The sequence below is a fragment of the Felis catus genome, chromosome X (genome assembly GCF_018350175.1).
Source record: "Felis catus isolate Fca126 chromosome X, F.catus_Fca126_mat1.0, whole genome shotgun sequence".
Lineage (NCBI taxonomy): Eukaryota > Metazoa > Chordata > Mammalia > Carnivora > Felidae > Felis > Felis catus.
In genome coordinates, this window is record NC_058386.1 from 126,387,423 (window position 1) to 126,401,498 (window position 14,076).

Sequence of the window (14,076 nt, forward strand, 5' to 3'; positions counted from 1 at the left end):
AGAGTGGGTCGCGATGCTCCGAAAAGCACCAGGTGCTGCATATCACTGGGAGCGTCCTGTGGGCCGGCGAAGGCTGACGGGCTCGGGTTCCCCTCGGGAGCAGCCTCTGCCACATCTCTGCCGGCTCCTGGGTGGGGGCGGGGCTTGCGTGTTTTACTTCCGGATCTCACAGCTACGACACCGGAAGCCGGAAGTGTGAATTTCGGCAGCGGGAGAAGGAAAAGGTGACCGCAGAACCCGGACTTTCTCGGAGCGCCGGGGCCCGAGGAGTGCTCGCGGCTCGCTGTTCCTGCGCTTCTCACGTCGGACCGACTCTGCTGACAGGTGTGGTCGTCTTCTCGAAGACAGGGTACTTTCGGTGGGCGTTCCGCTGTCTCCGAGACTCCCTCGGACATCCAGGCTTCCCCTTCCTTTTGGGCTTGGCCCATTTCTGCTGCCTGCTTGTAGCGCACCGGCCGCGGTCGGCAGATGCAGGGGCCGGGTTACCTTGCTGGCGAGCGGGACTGTTTCCGTCCTCCGCCACCGCTGCGGAGTCTGACCACACCCCTGCTTTGTGGATGACTCTTCTAGTTCCGAGACATTTTCTGTTCATTAAACTTGACTGCATTGGAGGTTAAGGTCTTTAAAAAGGCTTCAAATATAGTTTGGCAGCTACGTGTCTTACTTCATGTGCCTCGCTTTGCAAAACGATTAATGTCTACCCGACCTCAAACCATTTCTGTGACTTGGGGATGGATGAGCCATCCTGGCGTGTTCAAAGAATGGCAAGGAGGCCACTGTAGCTGGAGTAGAGTGTGTGAGGGGAGAATACTTGGAGAAGAAGCAATGAGGGACCAGACAGTTGAGGGCTTTGCAGGCCGTTTTAGGGACCTTGGCTTTTACACGGAGGGCAATGAGGAACTGGTAGGGAACAGAGTAGAGGAGGGACGTGATCAGAATTACCTGTTAGGCCAGTCTGCCCCTATGGGGAGAACAAATTGTAGGGGACAAGAGGTAGGAGCAGGGTGACCTTTTAGGAGGTTATCGCAGTAATCCAGGTGAGAGATGGTGGTGCTTTGAACATTTTATTATGAAAAAGTCCAAAGATGTACAAAAGTAGAAAGAATAGAATAGTAAACCCCATGTACTCATCTCCCAGCTTTGACAGTTGTCAACTCATGGCTACTTTTGTTTAAAAATTGTTTTTACATTTATTTATTTTTGAGAGACAGAGACAGGGCACAAGTGGGGGAGGGGCAGAGAGAGAATGAGACACAGAATCCGAAGCAGGCTCCAGGCTCCGAGCTGTCAGCACAGAGCCTGACGCGGGGCTCGAACTCACAAACCACGAGATCTTGACCTGAGCTGAAGTTGGATGCTCATCCGACTGAGCCACCCAGGCGCCCCAGGGCTACTTTTGTTTAATTTATCCTTCTCACACACATCTCTTGTTATTATTATTTTCAATAGTGGCTTTGGGACATAATTCTCATACCACCCAATTCACCCATTTAAAGTGTACAGCTCCCTGGTTTGTAGTATATCCAGAGTTGTGCAACCATCACCACTATCTCATTCCAGAATATTTTCATGACTCCAAAAAAACCCTGCACCTCGTAAGCATCACCACTATCTCATTCCGGAACATTTTCATGACTCCAAAAAACCCCGCACCTCGTTAGCTATCACCTTCATTACTCCCTATCTCTCAGCTCTTAAGCATCCACCAATCATTCTGTCTCTATGGGTTTGCGTGTTCTGGACATTTCCCATAAATGTAATCACACAATATGTTGTCTTTTGTGAGTTGCTTCTTTTAGTGTTATGTGTGTAAGACTGGTCCATTTTTTGGCATGAGAATGTGCTGGACTTTTATGCATCAGTTGATGGACTTTTGGGTCATTTTCACTCTTTGGCCATTGTGAGTAATGCTGCTGTGAGCATTTGCGTGTGTACATGTGTTTTTGTTTCTGCCGGGGAGATAGGTACCTAGTAGCAAATTCCAGACACTGTATAATTTCACTTCTAAGTATTTCAGTATGCATCTCTAAGAAAGGATTAAAAAAACATGAACAAAATAGCACTATCACACCTAAAATAGTATTAATTGCTCACTGTCAGCAAATAGATTCTGGGATACGTTTTGACAGGATTTCCTGATGCGTTAGAAGTGAGCCGAGAGACACAGGAGTCCAGAGGGACTCCAAGGTTTCTGTCCTGGTAGCTGGAGGATGGATTTGCCATCCACTGACAATAAGGAGGGCTGTGGGGGGGGGGGGGGACTGGCTTTTGGGGGCTGTCAGGAGTGCAATTTTAAGGTTAGTTTTGAGAACACTACTAGATATCCAAGTGGAGATGCTGGGTTTGGGCGTCGTCAGCAAGAGGATGGGGGTTAAAACTGAGAGGCTGAATGAACTCTGTATTGGGGTGACCGGTGTTAGAGAAGAGACCCCGGAACAGAGCTCTGGGGCACCACAACATGATAGGGTGGCTTGGTGAGGAGGATCCAGTGAAAGAGCCTGAGCAGGAGCAGCCAGTGAGGTAGGAGAACCAGGAGAGTGCGCTTTTCTGGAAGCTGAGGGAAGGACTGGTGGCTCATCACATCCTGTGGATCGATGGTTCAGTGGGGCGTTCAGGGGAGCATTATCAGCCTAATAGTTTATTCAGCGTTAAAGCCGTCCTCTCTGAGCGCAGGCCTGCTCCTGGAAGCTTGTGTTGGGATTGGCTTCCTCCTCCAGGTAGTCAGTCTTCTTGGGTGGAATTTATAAGGGCTCCAGGCTAGTGCTGCCCCACATTGCCGACTAGTCCACGGGGGAGTGCGCGCAGCTCAGCCTGCTCTCTTAGGCTGCGAGTCCAGCTCCCACTTTCAGATCCCTCAGTGCGCAGCAGACACTGGATGTCCCATTCTAGCCCTCAGCTCCAGGGAACACTCATGTGGTTCTGAGCAGTGTCCTTGAAGCTCCCCTTACTCGGCAGATTAATTTCCTAGAGCTGCTGTGAGAGATGACCACAAGCCGAGTGGCTAGGTAACACATTTATCCTCTCCCAGCTCTGGAGGCCAGAACTCTGGAATTAAGGAGTCTGCAGGACCACGCTCCCCCCGCAGGCTCTAGGGGACGACCCGTCTTGCCTCTTCCAGGCATTCCTTGGCTCTTGGCCACATAACTCTCTGCCTTTGTTGTGACGTTGTCTTCTCTGTGTCTGTGTCTCTCCTTTTCTGTCTCTTATAAGGAGATTTGTCATTGGACTTAAGGCCACTCTAATCCAGGATGATCTCATCTCAAGATCCTTCACTTACTTACACCTGCAAAAAGCCCCTTTTCCAAATAAGGTCAGAACATGGACATATCTTGCTGGGGGCCATCATTCAACCCACTACACTAGGTAAGGGGCCAAAACCCTTCACTCCTGCTCGGAGGTGTATGTAGCAGGTAGGATTCACAGCACACTGATACCTCCCTACAAAAATAATTCTCTCCCTAATTTCCACTCTCTGGGGAATTTTTTTTAAGTTTATTTATTTTGAGAGAGAGAGAGACAGAGAACGTGCGTGCGCAGGAGGGGGCAGAGAGAGAGGGGGAGAGACTCCTAGGCAGGCTCCATGCTGTAAACATGGAGCCTGACACGAGGCTCAAACTATTGAACCTCGAGATCATGACCCGAGGTGAAATCAAGAGTCTGACGCTCAACTGAGCCACCCAGGCACCCCTAAATTCTTAATTTCAGTTTACAGCCTGGAGATAGGTGCCAGACAGAGTTTATAACAAGTGCTGAGCCATACATAGCCTTTCTAATCCCACATATGGGCCTGCACCTCCCTTTGGAACGAAAGTATATCCCCTGGTTAGACTGAAAAGCCCATTTAGCATCCTATTACACTTGACACAGTGCCTGGCATTCTGCTTAAAGTGTGGCCTTGGAACTCCTGCACAGACTGCACTCCCTGTCCTTCAAGGTAAGAGAATTCGGCGAGGGTCTCATGTGACACCTCTGCTGCCTTGCTCTTCCAGACCCTGACTTGTTGGATGAGCAGGCCCCCCTGGAAGAGTCAGCTGTGTGAGATGGTGCAGCCCAGCGGCGGCCCGGCAGGGGACCAGGACGTGCTGGGTGAAGAGTCTTCTCTGGGGAAGCCAGCTATGCCCCACCTACCTTCTGAGCAGGGCACTCCTGAGACCTTCCAACGCTGTGTGGAGGAGAATCAAGAGCTCCGAGGTGAGGAAGATAGCAGGTGTGCAGAGTAAAACGTCAGAGGTCCCAGCCCTGTTGGTGGGGGAGGCTTACTCCCCTCACTGGTGCCTCTGCTTTTACTGGGTCTGGGGTGGGAGTACACCTGAGAGCCAGCTAGTGATTCAAACTCAGCCACCCTCCCTTTTTGTTTGAGGAGGGAATTCCCTGGAAGTGGACTCTGAGGTATAGATTAATGTGCAGGAGGTTTATTTAGAGTGCGCCTACACAGGACCACTCTTGGGGAAGGGAAGGGAAGGACAGGGAAGAAGCAGGGGTGGGCACGGGGAGAAGCTGGACAGCAGTGCAGGCCGACCCTACCGGGAGCTCTGGAGCCGGAGCCACCGTTCTGAGTTGCCCCATTTGGGCCAACGGGGCCAGACTTTTCTGCCTCCTCCTGATCCATCATGAAGCACCGGCTATCCTGGAAGTAGCCGGGAGGCTCCCAGGAAGGGGGCGTGGCCTGTTCCTCGAAGGGCCTGCAGGCTGCTTTGGGAGGGGGCGCGGCCTGCCTTGGGAAGGGCCTGAGGGCTGCTTTGGGAAGGGGGCGTGGCCTGCCCTGGGAAGGGCCTGCTGGCTGCTTTGGGAAAGGGGATTTCTGGTTCAGCTTGTGCAGGGCGTGACCACAGGCCCGGGTGGCTCCTGGAACCTGGAACCAGTTCCTGTCTGTCTTCGTCACCGCCCCCACCCGCTCATCTGCTCATCTGCCGCGTCCTCACTGGTATTGTGCGGCAGCTTCTCCAGGTCCCAGGGGTCTGCACCTTGCCTCTCAGGCAGGGTGGCCGTCCTTGGGAAGGGGCACATTTCTGCTTGGCGTGTGACAGTACCCTACCCCTGCTCCCTGCCTTGTAATCACGCTTAGCCGTCTAGGGGCTGTCCTGGTCACTGCATAGTATCGAGCAGCATCCCTAGCATCTACCCCTAGATGCCAATAGCACTCCTCCAGTTATCACAACAAACAGTGTCCTTAATGTTGTCAAATGCCTTGCTATGTTGGGGTCACATGGAGCTGGTGGCCAGGTTGGGGGCAGGGAGACAGCTCACCTTCCACAGCTACATGTGTGGCTTCTGCTGGTCCCCAGCAGGGTGCTCTGGCAACATGAACTTGGGGTGACAGTTTGTCAGGCTGGGTGTAGAGGGATTATGGCACCACCAGCTCCCCACCCAGGGAGCTCAGGCTTTAGTAGCGGGTAGAGACCTTAAAGCTGCATGGATTGCTTCTGTGCATCTGACCCACGGTTGTTCAGTGTGTTGGCTCCACACAGCATCGGCTCTGCACATTCCTGTTAAATGGGTGCTCTGTGTCAGGTCCTGGGTCAAACTGCCAGGGCCCCGAAGGTGTCTGCTCCCCAACAATGCCCATGATTGTGTCTAAGGAGGAGGGGGCAGGGGGAGGACACAGACTTCTCTTGGAATGTGTATGTGTGTGGGGGAAAATGTCATGGAAGAAATTGCATTAAGCTAGTGTAGGAGTGCATTTATGTGACATGTGCAAGAGGGGTGAATCCAGAGAGAGGAACAGATAAGTAGATGCCAGAGGCTGGGGGCCAGGGGAAGTGACTGCCAGTGGGTATGGGCTTTTTGGGGGTGGTGGTGGAAATGTTCTAGAGGTAGCTAGAGGTGATGGGTGCATAGCTTTGTGAATACGTGAAAGCCACTCAATTACTGTATACTTTAAAATAGTTAAAATGATTAATTTGATGTTACGTGAGTTTTACCTCAGTAGAAAAAGAAGTCGCATATGAGTTGAGCCTTAGGTGGGGAACCGAGCAGGATTACAACAGGTGGAGTCCGGCGAGTGAAGCTGGAAGCCCTGCAGGGGAGAAGTCACACGGGGACGGGAGAGTGCAGAAGGTGACTCTGGAGCCGGGCTCCAAAGCCACTGTAGTTTGAGTGAAAGAATGTTCTGTCAGGTCAAGGGTTTTGACCAGAGGGTGACGTGAAGCTATTGCCTGTTCCTATCTTATATGGTTCTGTAGTTGCTAGAACCTTCACGTGTCACTGATTGGTTTTGTCAATGCTCGATGGTCCTCTGCTGCCTGGGGTGTCCTTGGGTGTGTGGCTCTCCTTTCCTCAGCCTCTGCTGACTGTCTGGCCTTTGCATACGCTCATCCTTTGGCCTGGTGAGAGGGGTACTGGCTGTCTCCTGTGTGTTTATTGTGCCCTGGGCACTTTGCTTTTTCATTTAACCCTCCGAGTCCTATGAGGTGAGTGCGATTATCCCCGTTGAACAGGCACACGAGGACGGTAAAGCTCAGGGAGGCCACCTGCAAACCTGGCGCTCCCAGGCCGCAGCCAGTGATGGCACAGGGAGTTTCCCCTGGTGGCCTTCCCGGAGTCTGCAGGCAGGGTAGGATTTCCCTCCGCCGAAGACAGTGACTGAGCGCCCCAGGGCAGGCAGGCGTGCCTCTGACCCGGCCACAGTACAGATAGCCAGAATGAGTTCGAGTCACTTACAAAGAGAGTGCCATTTGGCACACACTTTTGAGTGAAGCTGATGTGTTTGGAGAAATTTAGGTGCTGGCCGTCGGCGTAATTGATGCTGAAAGTGTTACGTAAAATTAAAGGAACCATCTCAAAGCCACGTCAGTGTAAGAGGCCGCATGTGGGGAGGGTGCCGTGATGGGCCCAGGTAGGGGCTGGTGGGGCGCCCACCGGGTCTCACCTCTCTGCTCTCTCCTCTGCCGCCAGATGCCATCCGGCAGAGCAACCAGATGCTTCGGGAGCGCTGTGAGGAGCTGCAGCGTTTCCAAGGCAGCCAGAGGAAGGAGAAGGAGTTCCTCATGCAGAAATTCCAGGAAGCCAGGAAACTGGTGGAGAGACTGAGCCTGGAGAAGCTCGACCTGAGGAGGCAGAGGGAGCAAGCCCTGCAGGAGGTGGAACATCTGAAGAGATGCCAGAAGGTAGTCAGAGGGGCAGGGTGGGTCCTTCCCTGGAGCCGGCCGGCCGGGGCTGCCGGCCACCTGTGACACCAGCCGCCTGCATTCTGCAAACCGCAGGGACGCCAGCATTCCCAGAGGGCAGCTGGGGTCAGGGGTCCCCGAGAGCACCCTCGGGCTCGGTGCTGCACTAGGAGGGCCACGGAACTCAGCAGAGCCGTCCTACTCGTGGTTACGGCCGTTACAATGGCTGCTTACAGTGAGAGGATACAGGGGGGAGTCAGCAAGGACCAAAGGGGCGTAGGGCGGGGTCCGGGACAGACCGGGGGCGGGCTTCCGGGTCCCTGGCCAGGGGGGTCGTGGGGCAGTGTGGTCCGACCCGCGGTGACGCGTGACGACGCGCGCAGGATGCCGCCGCCGGGGAAGCTTCCCTGAGCGCCGGCGTCCGGGGACTTCAGGGGGGGTCGGTCCTGTGGGCCCGGGGCTCCCGCGTGGCTGACCTCAGATCCTCAGTCTCTGCCCCGCAGACGTGAAGCCGGGGCCCCACCAGGAATCACGCTGTCGGTGCAGACGGCCTGGCAGGGCCCTCAGGGAAGTGTGCCGGGTTCCTGGAGCCACCGTAACAAAGGGCCACAGACTGGGTGGCTCTAAGAAACAAATGTACTGCCTCCCGGTCCTGGAGGCCAGAAGTGCAAGAGCAAGGTCTGGGCGGGACGGGTGCCTCCCAGAGGCCGCGAGGGAGAACCTGGGCCAGGCTGCTTTCCCCACCTTGGCTTATGGCTGTGATGGTTGGCCTCCCGTGGCCTGTGGACACAGCGCTCCACCTCTGTCTCCGTGGTCACCTCGCCTTCTCCCCATGTCCGTGTGTCTCTCCTCCCCCTCTTATGAAGACACCAGGGTCAGAGAGAAATACAGCTGGACGGTAGTTGCAGTGGTGAGAACGGGTTTTATTTGGTAATTACTGACAGCAGGGGATGAGCTGAGCTCCACTGTGATTTGCAGAGGTGACTGGCGACATAAAGAGTGATGGGGACGGAGGGGCAGTGATCCGGGGCTCAAGTGAAAACTCACAAAGGGGCCATCGGTGTAGATACATGAGGCTAGCTGGCAGTTACGGAAGTTAGCATTCTGTCCCGCACAGAGCCTGGGAATGGTTCTCAAGCCCTTGAGAAAGCGTCCCGGGTTGTGGGAGGTGCGCAGATGTTCCAACGGGACAGAGGAAGGCTTCACATTAGGGAGGCCTCTTAGTAAATGCTCTAAGTGAGCGGAGGTGGGGGCCTAGGTCTGGTGATGGCTAGAACAGGCAATTTTGGCAGCGCTGAGCTTTCCTAGATCGGCTCTGAGTGCAGGGCTTCGGATGGAGTCAAAGTCGTTTTGTGCTGACATCTTTTGTAGTTCTCAACAGTCATCGGGTCTCCCTCCCCCACCTCCTCCAGTACGGCTTCATCTTAACTTGATTGCATCTGTGAATCAGGTCCCATTCATAGGTTCTGCGGGTTAGGACGTGGACCTATCTTTTGGGGGCTGCCATTCAGCCCATTACAGCCTCGGACAGATGGACTCACTGCTCTTTACTAAGTGCCTTCAGGGCCTCTGTCCGTGCAGCCCCGGGAGCCCCCACCGGCTGGCCCCGGCTCCCGTGACAGGGTGCTGGTTTCCCGGCAGAGGCCAGGACCCCTGCGGTAGCCCTGTTCCTCCGCTGACAAGCCTGTCAGCTCTGAAAAGCATTTTCTCTCCAAGTTGAAAATTCAGGTCGCCCCTGACTGAGCAGCCTCACCCAAGGTGGGCATCTCAGAGAAGCTCTTGTCCATTGAGCAGAGCAAAAACCTGGGCACAGCCCGAGTGCCTGTCACTGGAGAAGCCAGTAGAACAATACGTTGGAATTTTTTAACGGTTTTGCTGAGATAAAATTCACACGCCATAAAAGTCACCCTTTTGAAGTATAGAATCCAGTGGTATTTTGGACGTATTTGTAGACTTGTAGAGCCATTGTCACTAGTTCAAAACATCTTCCTCCTCCCCAGCCTCGCGCTCCCCTCCGGAAGAAACCCCACCCCCGTTAGCAGTCACTCCCCACCCTCTCCCCAGCCCCCGGCACTCCCTGGTCTGCTTTCTGTCTGTGGGTGTGCCTGTGCCGGACCTCGCATGCCAGTGGGACCATCCAGCGTGTGCCCCTCACCTCTGGCTTCCTCCACTCTGCATGGTGTTTTTGAGGCTCATCCACGTTGCAGCGTAAGTGCGTGCGTGCTGTTCTTTTCATGCCGGGTGATATCCCAGCGTATGCAGATACCACAGTTTGTTTTCCCGTTCATCAGTTCACGGACATTTGGCTTATTTCCACTCTTTAGCTGTTGTGAGTAATGCTGCTGTGTATTTATTTTTTATTTTAAGTTTTATCTCCTTAATCTCTGTATCCGACGTGGGGCTCCAACTCACGACCTCCCACTGAGCCAGTCAGGCGCCCCCGGTAATGCTGCCATGAACATTTGGGGGTGGACATATGTTTCCATTATCGGGTACATACCTAGTGGCTCCCCCGTTAGTTTGAAGCAAGTTCTAGACGCTGTGTGCTTTCATCCGTGAATATTTCAGTATGCGTCTGTGAGAGAGGGCTTAGAAAAGACATAACCACAATACCATTGTCCTGCCCGGAACAGTCAACGTTAATCGCTCAGTATCATCAAATAGATCCGGGATATATTTTGACAGGGTTTCCTGATGCGTTGGATGTGAGCCGTGAGACACAGGAGTCCAGAGGGACTCCAAGGTTTCTGTGCTGGTAGTTGGAGGATGGATTTGCCATCCGCCGACAATAAGGAGGGCTGTGGGGGGAACTGGTTTTTGGGGGCCATCAGGAGTGCAGATTAAGAGAGGTTCATCTTGAGAACACTACTAGATACCCAAGTGGAGATGCTGATGTGACAGGCCAGGTGGTGTGGGGAATTTGCACTGTTCAATGGGGAGACCTTCACTGAGGTGTCTTCTAGTAAGGACCAGAACACAGTGAGGGGCTGGGCCGCATGGGTATCTGGGGAGAGCATGTTTTGTGGCGGGGGGGGGGGGGAGCATGTGCAAAGGTCCTGAGGCAGGGGCATGCCTGTCATTTTCAGGGACCATCCGAGAGGCAAACATGACTGAGGCTGTGTGGAAGTGGCTGAGGAGTGGGTGGGAGAGTCATGGTAGGGGCTGGTTTTGTGGGCTTTGTGGGGCCAATGGAAGGATTTGGGCTTTGACCCGAGTGTGACAGGGACTGTGGGGGCTTCTGTGCTAGTGTGAGACATTTTTTGGTTTCATGTAGATTGTGGAGTGTAGGGGGGACTGTTACGGGTTGAATTGTGTCCCCCCAAAACAAATGTCCACATCCTACACTCTTTACGTCAGAATGCGATATTATTTGAAAATAGGGTCTTTGCAGAAGTAGTAAAGTTAGAGGTGCCTGGGTGGCTCAGGCTGTCAAGTGTCCGACTGATTTCAGCTTAGGTCGCGATCTCACCGTTTGTGGGATCGAGCCGCACATCGGGCTCTGTGCTGACAGCAAGGAACCAGCTTGGGAGTCTCTCTTTCCCTCTAACTGCCCCTCCCCTGCTTGCACATACATGTTCTCTCTCTCTCTCTCAAAATAAATAAATTAAAAAAAAAGGCGGGGCGCCTGGATGGCTCAGTCAGATGAGCATCCAACTTCAGCTCAGGTCATGATCTTGCGGTTCGTGAGTTCGAGCCCCGTGTCGGGCTCTGTGCTGACAGCTCAGAGCCTGGAGCCTGCTTCAGATTCTGTGTCTCTCTCTCTGCCCCTCCCCTGCTCACGCTTTGACTCACTCTGTCTCTCAAAAATAAAAATTAAAGAAAGTTTTCATAAAAAAGAGAAATAATAGTTAGGATGTGGTCATGCTGGATCAGGATGGGTCTGTCCAAACACACACAGGGAAGATGGCCACGAGATGACAGAAGTAGAGATCGGGGCAAAGCATCTATGGGCCAAGGAGCGCTGGTGGCCTCTGAGGCCAGGATGGAGGCCCGGCGCAGATTTTCCTGCAGAGCCCCCAAAAGGCAGCAACCCTGCCCGCTCCTTGCTCTTGGACTTCTGGCCTCCAGAACTGGGAGGCAGTAAATTCCTGCTGTCGTAAGCCCCCTGCTTTGTGATTCTTTAGAGAAGACCCAGGAGACTGACTCCTACAGGTGCGGGAGCGGAGGAGGAGGCCAGGTGGACGCCATCGCAGCCCCCGGCGAGGGCCTTGAGTGGGGTGGGCGCTAGCCGATGGGGTCTGCTGATGGGCACAGATATGGACCCGTGGGGCAGGTGGTTGGACAGCCGGGCCGGGCTCATGGGAGGAGTCTGTCCTGTTAGCCTGCAGGGGGACAGCAGGCCTGCAGACCAGCCCCAGGTATGTATATGCAGAAAGCCGGGGGTTTGGGCCACAGTCCCTGCAGAGAAGGGAAGGAGCATTGGTGTGGCGCCCGCACAGGAGCCCAGGGTGGGGGTACAGAGGACAGGAGTGTTATTCACTATGGAGGGTTCGGGATGCAGAGGACCGAGGCCAACCCTGGGCTTGAGTGGCTTGAGGTTGCAGGGGACCTGGTGTGGACAGTTGGATGAGGGAGGATGGGCCTCAGGGCGTATGAACGGCTCTTGAGTTTTGTCACTGGTGTAGGTCTTCTGGAAACACATCAGTCCGTCTCAGCGCTCCTTCTGGCAGCCTCAGCCTGTGGGTGGAGCGTGTATTTTGACGCTGTCTTTAGGTCTCCCCTCCGTTGGCGGCAAGTCTCAGAGGCTGAGAGATTCCCACTCGGCTCCGTCCTCGCAGCCTGCTCGCCAGCCTCATGAAACTCGAGGCAGCTCCATGCTACCGTCCATGGGGATGAGGAGGGGCTTGGGGGTGTGGGGTCCCAGGAGACTTGCCTTGTTGGGGTTGGGAAGCTTCTGGAGGTGAGAGGCCAGATGAGTGGTGGCACTGGGGGCAGGAGAGAAGCCCTTAGGTGATGTCTCAGTGCCTGCAGGCTGCCCTGCGGCTCAGGGGCGCTGGGGGTGGGCAGCTGGCAAGAAAGCATCACTAATGGGAAGTGGCTTTTTTTCACACAGCAGTTGGCTGAGGACAAGGCGTCAGTGAAAGCCCAGGTGACGTCCTTGCTGGGGGAGCTCCAAGAGAGCCAGAGTCGCTTGGAGGCCGCCATCAAAGAGCGGCAGGCTTTGGAGGGCAGGTGAGTGGGAAGGGAGAGCCCGCCAGGGGCTGCTGTCGCGGTGCCTGAGAAGAGTGAGGCACCTTCGAGGCCTCTGGGGGGGGTTCCTCTGGGAGAGAATCGACTGGAAAATGTGGAGTGTGAGCACACAGGGGCTTGGAGAATCTGGAGCCCAGTGGTGCTTCTGGGCTCCCTGACCTTTTGCTGGAGCTTGGATCATTTCCTTAGGGAGCATTTTGGGGAGACCCTAGGAGCACACCCGTGATCCACAGTTATCCTCTAGAAGTACTCCGTGCTCTCCCAGCTGAGGTTATTACAGGGAGAGGGCACACAGGAGGACCCGTGAGGACAGAAGACACAGGTCGGGGTGAAGGACTCCATGCCTTGGGCTCCCTCCCCCCCTTCCGTGGGGGGCCGGCTGAGTGCTCTCCCTTCTCCAGCAGTGACAGATACATCCCTGGAGACCAAGGGAGCCCACTCAAGACTCAGCAGCAGGGGTCTTATTGGACGCTGGTCACATGGGCCCCCTCTGCCGGGCACACAGCAAACTCCCTGCCCCCTAGCAAAGCAGGTGCTATGAATAAACCAGCCAGTCGTGCGAACAGTCCAGGCGCAGGGACCACCCTTGTCAGTAGGCAAAGTGTCATGTCGTTTCAGGGACCCGCACCAGCCCATTGCCCGGGTGCCACCAGAGGGCTGACTTGGCAAGTGGCTCTGCTAATGTGAGTGGCCTGCCGGTTGCTCTTTTCTGCAGAGGGCTTCCTGTAGTGGGGTCATTGGGTCAGAGGGCACAGGTGTCCCCCCCCCCCCCCACCGTGCTCTCATGCCACCCAGGTGCTGCCGTCCAGAAAGAAAGATGGGTCCCCCTGACAGCGGGTCCAGCTCTCCCGGTGCAGGAGGTGATTGGGGTGCACTGGGCGGTGGCAAAGACGCCTTCCTGAAGGCGCTGAGGGGAGCGGACCCGAGTTTTCCAGTATCAGAGCGAGGTGAGAGACCACGTGAACGTGCTTCCGTCCAGAAAGCCGACCGTGAGTGAGGAAAGGCATCAGAAGGCCGAGCTTGGTGGCCTCTGGCTCGTCATGTTCTGGTATTTTCCCCGGTGGACTCTTCTGTACGTCTAGCTTTCTAAAATCACGTGTATCACCTGTAGGACAATTTGGTGTCTTTTCTGCCTGTCTTTTTCTGTGTACATAAAAGAAATAGCTAGAGGCAACTTTGGTCGGTTAACGACCCCGCACGAATGTTTACTTCAGTAATTCTGGGCTGTTGAGCAACGTCCTTTCGTGTCCCTCCTGATGTGGTCTGGCACTCAAATGCTGAGCTGGACAGCGTGGACACGGCCTCGCTCGCACCTAGGGTTTCCCACGTGGCCATTTTAAGAGCTGCATACTTCATACACTTCTGTGCCCTGGGCAGGACAGATCACAGAGGGCAGTGTGCTCCGTGCATTTGGACGGTGGTAGCAGTGACCGTCCCCGGTGGCCTCTCCCACCCAGAAGGAGCCACTGTCGCCTCCACAGACAGGACCACGTGAGGCCTTGGGCCAGCAGGATGACATGGCTGGAGCCTGGGCCTGCACATCTAGGGAGCAGTGTGGAAATGGGAGACTGGGGGCTGTGGGGTGATGTGGCTGCGAGGACGGGGGCGTGGGGTCCAGGTGAGAAGAGGCAAGCCGGGCAGGGGCGCGGCTCCACTCCAGGTGTGTGCGCCGGGGGCTCCGGCTGAGCCGTTGCGGCGGGTCAGCGGCCTCATCGCTTCTAGAACACTGAGTGGGAAGGAGAGAGCCACTCCCCTAAGCCGGCCCTGTGCGGTTGCCCCG

General features: G+C 55.2%; 1 protein-coding gene across 9 annotated transcripts in view; it reads left to right on the forward strand.

The window, feature by feature from the left end:
• Positions 1-14,076, forward strand: part of IKBKG (inhibitor of nuclear factor kappa B kinase regulatory subunit gamma) — a 28,744-nt gene that overhangs the window by 5,053 nt on the left and 9,615 nt on the right. For 4 of the 9 annotated variants that reach the window (XM_019824502.3, XM_004001031.6, XM_019824501.3 and 1 more), the window contains exons 1-4: positions 16-324; positions 3,990-4,191; positions 6,895-7,106; positions 12,160-12,278. In XM_019824502.3, coding sequence (XP_019680061.1) covers positions 4,005-4,191; positions 6,895-7,106; positions 12,160-12,278 — 518 coding nt within the window. In that variant the 5' untranslated portion in view covers positions 16-324; positions 3,990-4,004. Of the gene's footprint in view, positions 1-15; positions 325-3,210; positions 3,364-3,989; positions 4,192-6,894; positions 7,107-12,159; positions 12,279-14,076 lie in introns of those variants that run through there. The other 5 variants (XM_045051262.1, XM_019824504.2, XM_006944128.5 and 2 more) reach the window with 5 other exon arrangements.